At 47.4% G+C, this 11,820-nt stretch overlaps 1 protein-coding gene across 1 annotated transcript in view; it reads left to right on the top strand.

Annotated features, from left to right (window-relative positions):
- Positions 1 to 10,013, top strand: part of LOC119958632 (ATP-dependent 6-phosphofructokinase, liver type-like) — an 88,363-nt gene extending 78,350 nt beyond the window's left edge. The window contains exons 19-22 of the mRNA XM_038787152.1: positions 492 to 603; positions 1,704 to 1,803; positions 2,320 to 2,425; positions 8,101 to 10,013. Coding sequence (XP_038643080.1) covers positions 492 to 603; positions 1,704 to 1,803; positions 2,320 to 2,425; positions 8,101 to 8,248 — 466 coding nt within the window. The 3' untranslated portion in view covers positions 8,249 to 10,013. The remainder of the gene's footprint in view (positions 1 to 491; positions 604 to 1,703; positions 1,804 to 2,319; positions 2,426 to 8,100) is intronic.
- The last annotated feature ends 1,807 nt before the right edge of the window (positions 10,014 to 11,820 follow it).

Genomic DNA, 11,820 nt, shown 5'->3' on the forward strand with positions numbered 1-11,820 from the left:
TTGCCCAGTCAGTGCTCCAGCACACTGGGCCCTGGTTATTGCCCAGTCAGTGCTCCAGCACACTGGGCCTGGTTATTGCCCAGTCAGTGCTCCAGCACACTGGGCCTGGTTATTGCCCAGTCAGTGCTCCAGCGCACTGGGCCCTGGTTATTGCCCAGTCAGTGCTCCAGCACACTGGGCCTGGTTATTGCCCAGTCAGTGCTCCAGCACACTGGGCCTGGTTATTGCCCAGTCAGTGCTCCAGCACACTGGGCCTGGTTATTGCCCAGTCAGTGCTCCAGCACACTATGCTGGTGAATCATTTCCCAGTGTGTTGCCTATCTTGGCTTTGGGGGTGAGGCAATGGGAAAGAATTTGCCACAGAGGGGAGAGCAGGAGATTGCGTTTCCTCACCAGAGGACTGCTTTAGGAGGACTGGGTGAGATCTAGGAGACAGTTAGCTGTCATGTTTCCATGAATATTGAGGTGAAATTTGTTTCTCTCTACTTTAGAAATGAAAAATGCCACCAACATTACACCACCGAGTTCTTGTACAACCTGTACTCTGCTGAAGGAAAGGGTGTGTTTGACTGCCGAACCAACGTATTGGGCCATATGCAGCAGGTAAGAGCCACCCTGGGAAGAATCGGGAGGCACAGGTAACGGTTGAACAAGGGTGAAACATAAAGAGACTTTCCGATAGACTTCAATCAACTGACTAAACACTCAGACGCAAGACTCCATTGTTGATCATTGTCGACCCTGGGCTCCGATCCTTATGCTGTGGATCCCGGATTCCGATCCTGACTGTTGTAGATCCCGGATTCCGATCCTAACCGTTGTGGGTTCCCGGATTCTGATCCTGATGTTGTGGATCCCGGATTCCGATCCTGACTGTTGTGGATCCCGATCCTTACTGTTGTGGATCCCGGATTCTGATCCTGACTGTTGTGGATCCCACTTCCGATCCTGACTGTGGTGGATCCCGGGCTCAGGCTCTGATCCTGATGTTGTGGATCCCGGATTCCAATCCTGACTGTTGCGGATCCCGGATTCCGAGCCTGACTTTTGTGGATCCTGGGATTCCGATCCTGATGTTGTGGATCCCGGATTCCGATCCTGACTGTTGTGGATCCCGGATTCTGATCCTGACTGTGGTGGATCCCGGGCTCAGGCTCTGATCCTGACCGTTGCGGGCCCCGGATTCCGAGCCTGACTGTTGTGGATCCCGGATTAAGATCCTGACTCTTGTGGATCCAAGATTCCGATCCTGACCATTGTGGATCCCGGGCTCCGATCCTGACCATTGTGGATCCCGGATTCCGATCCTGACTGTTGTGGATCCCGGATTCCGATCCTGACTGTTGTGGATCCCGGATTAAGATCCTGACTCTTGTGGATCCAAGATTCCGATCCTGACCATTTTTGATCCCGGGCTCCAATCCTGACCATTGAGGATCCCGGATTCCGATCCTGACCATTGTGGATCCCGGATGCCATTCCTGACCGTTGTGGATCCTGGATTCCAATCTTGAATATTGTGGAATCCAGGCTCCGATCCTGACCGTTGTGTATTCCGGGCTCCGATCCTGACCGTGTGACTGGTGTGGGAAGGAGCTACAATCGTGGCATTATGTCCCATCAGAGATGGTAGTTTAACACTTTTGAATCCCTTGCTTCACACACAAGCCACTCCATTAACTTTCTATCCACTCTGTTGCCAGGGAGGTGCGCCAACACCATTCGATAGGAACTTTGGGACAAAGCTGGGTGTGAAGGCTGTTCAGTGGCTGACGGAGAAACTCATGGAATCCTACAGGAAAGGTATGCTCTAGGAGCTGAAGAGTGTGGGACCAGGGACTAAAACGAGGTGATCAGCAAAGCAGGGGAGAGTTGTCCCAAGTCAATCCGAAACCAAACCTTGTAATCCCATTGAGGAGTCAGAATTACTGAGAAGACTGGGCTAGTGAGGAATGAGGAAGACTTCCTGTACAAACAATTGGGGAGGGAGCAAAACCCTCGTCAATCTCAAAAGGATTGAGAGAAAGGGGCGTCAAGGAAAGCCCCCTGAAACATTGAGGTGGCGTGAAAAGGCCTTGATAGTTTTGAAGCTGGGAGTAGAGTAGCTTTGACTAGCCCACCAAATTTGGAAAATGCTTTTCAGAGTCCCTTAGCAGTATATTGCTCCAGTCCCAATAAAGAAAGACGAGGGCGAGGTGGCTGGAGTCTGCAGGATTACCAGCAACATTCCTTATGGCAGAAGTCGGGGGTTGCAGGGCTTTCAAAAGGGTATCCACTCTCATTGCCCTTTCTGTAACCCTGTTGCCTTTTCTTGGATAGGGCAAGTCTTTGCCAACTCTCCTGAGACGGCCTGTGTCCTGGGAATGAACAGGAAGGCACTGGTTTTCCGACCAGTTACCGAACTGAAGGCAGAAACGGACTTTGAGTAAGTACGGGGTTGGGGGGTGCGTGTGGGGGAGGAGTGAATAGGACAAGGTGTAACACTGCTGCGACATCAAGCGTCATTCATCTCTGGAAGTAGAGAACTAAAGCAAAGAAATCACAGCTGTGATGGGGTTTGGGGGTGCCGTGAAAACTGTCCAGGAAACGACGCCGAGGTCCCAGGTTCAATCCCGGCTCTGTGTCACTGTCCGTGTTTAGTTTGCACATTTCTCCCCGTGTTTGCGTGGGTTTCGCCCCCACCACCCAAAAAAGATGTGCAGAGTAGGTGGATTGACCATGCTAAATTGCCCCTTAATTGGAAAAAATGAATTGGGTGCTCTAAATTTATATTTTAAAAAATTGTCCGGGAAAGAGGTGAAAGATTCATGTTTAGAACATTACAGCGCAGTACGGGCCCTTCGGCCCTCGATGTTGCGCCGACCTGTGAAACCATCTGAAGCCTATCTGACCTACACTATTCCATTTTCATCCATATGTCTATCCAGTGACCACTTAAATGCCCTTAAAGTTGGCGAGTCTACTACTGTTGCAGGCAGGGCGTTCCACACCCCTACTACTCTCTGAGTAAAGAAAACCTGCCTCTGACATCTGTCCTATATCTACCACCCCTCAATTTAAAGCTATGTCCCCTCGTGTTGGTCATCATCATCCGAGGAAAAAGACTCTCACTGTCCACCCTATCTAACCCTCTGACTATCTTAAATGTCTCTATTAAGTCACCTCTCAGCCTTCTCCTCTCTAACGAAAACAACCTCAAGTCCCTCAGCCTTTCCTCGTAAGACCTTCCCTCCATACCAGGCAACATCCTAGTAAATCTCCTCTGAACCCTTTCCAAAGCTTCCACATCCTTCCTATAATGTGGTGACCAGAACTGCACGCAGTACTCCAGGTGCGGCCGCACCAGAGTTTTGTACAGCTGCAGCATGACCTCGTGGCTCCGAAACTCAATCCCCCTACTGATAAAGGCTAGCACACCATATGCCTTCTTAACAGCCCTATTAACCTGGGTGGCAACTTTCAGGGATTTATGTACCTGGATGCCGAGATCTCTCTGTTCATCGAGACGACCAAGAATCTTGCCATGAGCCCAGTACTCTGCATTCCTGTTACTCCTTCTAAAGTGAACCACCTCACACTTTTCCGCATTAAACTCCATCTGCCACCTCTCAGCCCAGCTCTGCAGCTTATCTATGTCCCTCTGTAACCTATAACATCCTTCAGCACCATCCACAACTCCACCGACCTTCGTGTCATCTGCAAATTTACTAACCCATCCTTCTACACCCTCTTCCAGGTCATTTATAAAAATGACAAACAGCAGTGGCCCCAAAACAGATCCTTGCAGTACACCACTAGTAACTGAACTCCAGGATGAACATTTGCCATCAACCACCACCCTCTGTCTTCTTTCAGCTAGCCAATTACTGATCCAAACCGCTAAATCACCTTCAATTCCATACTTCCGTATTTTCTGCAATAGCCTACCGTGGGGAACCTTATCAAACGCCTTACTGAAATCCATATACACCACATCAACCGCTTTACCCTCATCCACCTGTTTGGTCACCTTCTCAAAAAACTCAATAAGGTTTGTGAGGCATGACCTACCCTTCACCAGTCTTCCGGCACTATTCCTGTCGACAAAGACGACATAAAGATCAAGGACAAAGGCTCTGCAATCTCCTCCCTGGCTTCCCAGAGAATCCTAGGATAAATCCCATCTGGCCCAGGGGACTTATCTATTTTTACACTTTCCAAAATTGCTAACACCTCCTCCTTGTGAACCTCAATCCCATCTAGACTGGTCGACTGTACCTGAGTATTCTCCTCGACAACATTGTCTTTCTCCAGTGTAAACACTGACGAAAAATATCCATTTAACGCTTCGCCTATCTCCTCTGATTCCTCACACAACTTTCCACTACTATCCTTGATTGGCCCTAATCTTACTCTAGTCATTCTTTTGTTCCTGATATACCTATAGAAAGCCTTAGGGTTTTCCTTGATCCTATCCGCCAACGACTTTTCGTGTCCTCTCCTCGCTCTTCTTAACTCTCCCTTTAGGTCCTTCCTGGCTAACTTGTAACTCTCAAGTGCCCTAACTGAGCTTTCATGTCTCATCCTAACATAAGCCTTCTTCTTCCTCTTGACAAGTTCTTCAACTTCCTTAGTAAACCACGGTTCCCTTGCTCGACAACTTCCTCCCTGCCTGACAGGTACATACTTATCAAGGACACACAGTAGCTGTTCCTTGAAAAAGCTCCACATTTCGATTGTACCCATCCCCTGCAGTTTCCTTCCCCATCCTATACATCCTAAATCTTGCCGAATAGCATCATAATTGCCTTTCCCCCAGCTATAATTCTTGCTTTGCGGTATATACCTATCCCTGCCCATCGCTAAAGTAAACATAACCGAATTGTGATCACTATCACCAAAGTGCTCACCTAAATCTAAATCTAACACCTGGCCGGGTTCATTACCCAGTACCAAATCCAATGTGGCATCGCCCCTTGTTGGCCTGTCTACATACTGTGTCAGAAAACCCTCCTGCACACACTGCACAAAAACTGACCCATCTATAGTACTCGAACTATAGTATTTCCAGTCAATATTTGGAAAGTTAAAGTCCCCCATAACAACTACCCTGTTACTCTCACTCCTGTCGAGAATCATCTTTGCTATCCTTTCCTCTACATCTCTGGAACTATTCGGCGGTCTATAGACAACTCCCAACAGGGTGACCTCTCCTCTCCTGTTCCTAACCTCGGCCCATACTACCTCAGTAGACGAGTCCTCAAGCGTCCGTTCTACCGCCGTAATACTTTCCTTGATTAACAATGCCACCCCCCCCCCCTACAGAAACATCTAAATCCTGGAACCTGCAACAACCAGTCCTGTCCCTGCTCTACCCATGTCTCCGAAATCGCCACAACATCGAGATCCCAGGTACCAACCCATGCTGCAAGCTCACCCACCTTATTCCGGATGTTCCTGGCGTTGAAGTAGACACACTTCAAACCAGCGTCTTGCTTGCCAGTGCCCTCTTTCGAACTTTTAACCCTATCCCTGACCTCACTACTCTCAACATCCTGTACACTGGGACTACAATTTAGGTTCCCATCCTCCTGCTGAATTAGTTTAAACCCCCCCGAAGAGCACTAGCAAATCTCCCCCCCAGGATATTGGTACCCCTCTGGTTCAGGTGAAGACCATCCTGTTTGTAGAGGTCCCACCTACCCCAGAATGAGCCCCAATTATCCAGGAAACCATAACCCTCCCTCCTGCACCATCCCTGTAGCCACGTGTTCAACTCCACTCTCTCCTTATTTCTCACTTCGCTAGCACGTGGCACGGGTAACAACCCAGAGATAACAACTCTGTTTGTTCTAGCTCTCAGCTTCCACCCTAGCTCCCTGAATTTCTGTCTTAAATCCCCATCTCTCTTCCTACCTATGTCGTTGGTACCTATATGGACCACGACTTGGGGCTGCTCCCCCTCCCCCTTAAGGATCCCAAAAACACGATCAGAGACATCACGAACCCTGGCACCTGGGAGGCAACACGCCAACCATGAGTCTTTTTTGTTCCCACAGAACCTCCTGTCTGTTCCTCTAACTATGGAGTCCCCAATGACAAGTGCTCTGTTCCTCTTCTCCCTTCCCTTCTGCGCAACAGGGACAGACTCTGTGCCAGAGACCTGTGCCCCATTGCTTACCCCTGGTAAGTCGTCCCCCGCAACAGTATCCAAAACGGTATACTTGTTATTGAGGGGAACGACCACAGGGGATCCCTGCACTGCCTGCCGGTTCCCTCTCCCTCCCCTGACGGTAACCCATCTACGTTCTTCTTTTACCTGAGGTGTGACTACCTCCCTATAACTCCTCTCAATAACCCCCTCCGCCTCCCGAATGATCCGAAGTTCATCCAGCTCCAGCTCCAGGCCCCTAATGCGGTTCTCGAGGAGCTGGAGTTGGGTGCACTTCCTGCAGATGTAGTCAGCAGGGACACTCGAGGTGACCCTTTCCTCCCACATTCTGCAGGAGGAACATTCAACTGCCCTAACCTCCATTCTCACTGAACTAACTTCCCAACTACTGAACCTATAACCTGACATTTTTGAGAATGAATAATAAAACAATTCATGCAACGTCATAAAGCATCCCAAGACAAGTCACAAGATAGTAATCAGACAAAATGTTGCCAAATCACATGAGCAGATATTAGGACAAATGACCAAATGCTTGGTCAGCAAGCAGGAGGAAGGTGGCGGGGGGGAGAAATTTTTGCGAGGGGATTCCAGAACTTGGGGCCAAGTAATCTTGAAAGCATAGCTTGCCATGGGTGAGTGAAAATAATTGGTGATGTGCAAAAGGCCAGACTAGAACAATAGGCCCACCAGCTTGTCTCATTGTTCAACGTGGTGATTACACATCACCAGAGTATGATCCACACTCCAGTGTGCAAGGCACGCTCCGAGAGTGTGGAAGGCACTGCTGCCTACCTCCTCCTGAGCCCATGCTCATCCAATGGATAATTCCAAAGTTTGGAATTGGTCCTCAGCTTCCAGCATCATTGATATCGTCATTGGCACAAAGTGCTCCGGTACTTTCAGACATGTTTGGATCATGCCTCTACTTTAACTTGTCATCCTATCCTGTACATTGTTGATGAAGGCATTAAATAGGTGAGGAGTATAGGGACAGCAGGTGAAGGCCATGTAACCCCTCAAGCTTGTTCTGCCAATCAGTTAGATTACGGCTGATGCCATGTCCTTAACACTCGTACCAAACAGAAATCAATCAGCCTAGTTTTGAAACCCAATCTCAACAACTCTTTGGTGGAGAGAGAGTTCCAGGGTTCCAGTCCCCTTTTGCTAATAATTTGTTGACAACACCATAAGCCTAACTATAATGTTCAGGTTGAGCCCTGGTTAAGTTCTGGAATAAATTCTCCACCCTTTCATACAATCAGAGAATAGTTAGAGTACAGCAGGAGACCATTAAGCCCATCGTGTTCACAACCCGCTCAGCTGTCCCAAGCCCCTGCACGTTCCCCAAAGTCCTGTCAATTTTTCCTTTCTCTTCGGGTGTTTATCCAATTCCCTGTAGAAAGCCATGATCGAATCTGCTTCCACCACACTCTTCCCCCAGTGCATTCAGTCTAATCACTCGCTGCATAAAGACATTTTCCTCCTGCCACCTGGGTTTCTTTTGTCATTCACCTTAAATCGGTGACTCTTCTCAATCCTTCCACCAATGAGAATACATCCAGTTTCCCCCTATCTGCTCTGTCCAGACCCCTCATGATTTTGAGTGCCTTCATTAAATCACCTTTCCCTGAGGAGAACGGTCCCAGTTTGTCCAATCTGTCTACTTAATGGCAGTTTCCTCTTCATGGAACCATTATTTGAAGTCTTTTCTGCACCCGTTCCATTGCCTTCACATCTTTTTTTAAGGATCTTATGAAGGATAAAAGGCTACTTATTGTACAAGGACGCTGATGAATGGAGGTGGAGATTAGGGAGGTGGGTGGAGATTGTTGGGGATCGGGGTGTAAATATTTTGAAATTTTTTCAAGACACTTGGCTGGGGTTTGTTTTCTACGACGCTGCGGCGAGGTTTAACCCATTTCATTCTCTCCTGTTTCTCCTAACAGGCATCGGATGCCGAAGGAGCAGTGGTGGCTGAGAGTGCGGCCCTTGCTGAAGATGTTAGCCAAGTACCAGACTCGTTTTGATAACTACATCACAGGCAAGATCGAACACGTCAACAGGAGGAGTCTGAGCGTCGAGTCTGGCTTTTGAGTCGAGTGGACGCTCGCAGCCACTTTGGTCTCCCTGTCGCTGCGTTTTAACCTCGTTAGCATGAAATGATTGTGAATTAGCGTAAATAGCTTGCATTTGTATAGCACCTGTAATGTAGAAAAACATCCCAAGGTGCATCAGAGGGGCGCAATTGGAAGATAAAGGAGCTTTACACACCAGGTGACCACATTCACAATATAGATGGGGTCATGTCAGATTTAGTCCCTGAGGTAAATAATTTCAGGGCAGTGAGAAAGTAATTCCTTCAATCCTATCCAACACGTACATTCCTCGCTAACCCCCTGCACCTTACAGGTCCTTTACCTTGTGTCTCTCTCTTCAATGGTCCTCTTTGATTCACATGAGCTGCTTGTGGCTGCAAGCTGGATTCTTTGTCTCTATCCTGCATCTCTCTCCCTCTCGCAATCTCTCCCTCTTCACCCCCATGCACCCACTCTCTTTTGCTGCTTCTCTCTCCCTCATATTCCTTCCTTTCATCTCTCCGTGCTGCTACTGAAACGATAGGAGTTTGGTGCAAAGCTAACAACCATCCCACACCACAATGTGGGGCATCACAGTCCCTTGATACTATTCGAGACAGTGCTATTTTTTGGATGCGCACACCTGTCCCTCGGGCGGGGAAGAAGATGGACGCCAGCAGTATTCTTTCAGTGGGAAGGGAAGATCTATGCTGAGATAGCTACCCCTCCACTTCTGAATGCAGCAAAACACCTCCCTGTAAATATTGTACACTGTGAGTTCTGTGACACTGATGTTAACCACTCATAGCGAGTCAACATTTCAACCCATTACGGCCAGGCTTAATTATATCTAACTGTTAGATTAGCTCCGGAAATAAAACCCTTAGAGAGCACTTGTCACTTTGCACATTCAGTGATGATGCCCCATACAAATGAACCAAGATATTCATCTTGACTGCAATGAAGGCTTGGGATTTAGAAAATTCCAACCCATTCCCTTCACCGGGAGGTTAAATATTGAGCCTGGAATTAATGATAACGGTTATTCAAGATTATTTTAATATTGAAAGGATTTGTGTTTTTCATAAAGAAAAGCTTAAAGAAGTTCTCTCTACAAATAGTATTGACAACCTATTTATGTGTTTGTGTTCATTTAAATGAATGTTCACCCAATGCTCATTGAAGGATGACAGTGCTCCTTTAGATATTACAACAGTATTCTCTGATAATGTAACCACTCCAGCAAATCGTGTGGACTGGTAAACCAGACCCTTGTGATGCCACGAGGGGAACAAGATCAGTCAAGGCCATGTGACCCATTATTAGTGCATGGTCCTTTCAAGCCAAATTGAAAAAAATGAAAGTCTCCTTCACGAGCTGGTGAAAGATATTTCTTCTGCCAGTGGGCGCAAGGCAATCATGACAGAAGATGACTGGTGTGGGGAAATGCCTGAACGGTTGTAACTGGGGGCTCTTTCCTGACATTGGGCCCGAGGCCAGACTATGAGTGAGCTTTATTGCTGATCTGCAAGGGTTTGAAGCTTCCACAGGGCATTGAAAGATCTACCTGCCAAGACATATACAATCAACAGTTTAAAATTTTCAAGGAGTAGTAACCGTGGCTTTTTAAAACCCAGAGTTAACCTTTTACTGGCCATTGCGTGCACGTACTGCAGTGTGTCAGTGGGCTGTGTGTACATAAAACTGTTTATTGTGTACTGATACTGGATTGTGACCTGCATAGATTACATTGTGTCTCGTCATTAAATTTGTATTGTGCAATGGCTTTGTCTGTGAGCCTGCTGATTTTTGGGTTTCATTTTCAAATTCCCTTTCCTATCCTCTCCAAAATAAATAGGATTGGTTATGTGATCATATCCCATGTCCATATGGCTGGCAGGGGGAGCGTGAGGATGGGAGAGCATATTTAGCCAATATGCTGGCAAATCATGTTCATCGTCTTCCTCCTCGGGCTGAACCCTTCAAATAATGTGACCGTGGAAGTGAGATTTTCCCCTGGTTGCTCCGTGCTGGGGGGTTCACTACTGTCCGTGAGTATGAAGATCTTCCCCTCTGCTGTTTTTATTTCCGAGATTATAATTGGATTCAGCTGGCAGAGGGAACCTTAGCACTTGAGTGTCGCCACCCAGAGAGAAAACGAGCTTACATTCCTGGCGCAACTTTCACAACCTCAAGATAACCCACAGCTGTTTGCAGCCAGTTTTGAAGTGAAATCACTGTTGTAATGTGCAGGCAGCAAGGTCTCTGGTGCAGAAAATTGTGAGCACGGCAGATAATCTGTTTTAGCCACTGACTGAGGGATAAATATTGTGTCAGATAGTGGGGACAGCTTTCCTGCTCTTCCTCAAAATGGGATCTTTTATGCCCAGAGCAGACAAGATCTCATTGTAACTCCTCTATGTCAGCAGCCCTGACTGTGCAGCAACTCCCTCAATACTACATATTCAAGCCTCCAGGGTAGAGACTGGAACCTAATGCCTCCTGGCTCAGAGTCGAGAGTGTTACCACTGAGCCATAGTAGAACTGATTGGAAACTTGGAAAAATTTAAATGGGAGCCCCCACCTCCCAGAGTGTTTTAAATAAGAAGGCAGCTCCGATTCTGGAACACGCTTAGTTGTTGACAGGTTAAGGCTTCTGAACTTCCATTGGATACTCGGTGCATGCACCCCCCGCCCCCCACGTCTGCTGGACTTTGGAATGGGTGCAATGTGGCAACTGAAGAGGGAAAGGTAGAGGAAGGAATACAACATTCTACATTTAGTGCCTTCAGCATCCTTAAAACTTGCTTCAGCGGAGCATCATCAGACAAAGTGGACTGCATGAGGAGTTATTAGGAGGATTGATATAAAGCTTGTTTAAAGAGCCAGATTTTAAGGATGGGAGAGAGACGGGAGGAATTTAAGAAGAGAATTCCAGAGCTTGATGACAAAATGGCTGAGGGCACGATGGTCGGTAATGGGCCAGATGTAGTTTGGGATGCAGAGTTCATTGGAGGAATGCAGAGTGTTTGTCGGGCTGGAGGGGATTTAAAATTGGGGAAGGGGTAAGTGCCCTGAGAGGTCTGAGCAAGAGGACCTCTTGCTTAGTTAATAAAAAGAAAAGAGATGTTGGTGAGCCAGGAGCCAATGTGGGTCAGAGGGCACTGGGGTGATGGGCAGAAAGGTTCCGTGTGAGTCGGGATACGTGCAGTAGTTTTAGATGAGCTGATGATTGGGGAAGGTGGAAAATGGTTGTTGGCAGGGGAGAGGGGACTGACTAGTGGTGGTGTCAGTCAGGAGAGCATTGCAATTGTCACACCTGGACGGAATAAAAATATGCGTGAGGATTTCAATGGCAAATTGGCTGAGGCAAGAGTGAGAGACTGAACAATGTCACAGAATGTACCATCATTGTCCTCATCATTTGCACTCTACATTTGATCAAGTAAGGATGTATTGAGCGTGAGTGCCTGTGGGAAATCTTTTTTTTGTATTTTTATTCTCCTTTTTCACATTTTCTCCCAAATTTGCACCCACCAACAACAAACATTCATCAGCAACAAATATGTCAATCCCCATATCAATAACAAT

Source organism: Scyliorhinus canicula, chromosome 2 (assembly GCF_902713615.1).
Source record: "Scyliorhinus canicula chromosome 2, sScyCan1.1, whole genome shotgun sequence".
Lineage (NCBI taxonomy): Eukaryota > Metazoa > Chordata > Chondrichthyes > Carcharhiniformes > Scyliorhinidae > Scyliorhinus > Scyliorhinus canicula.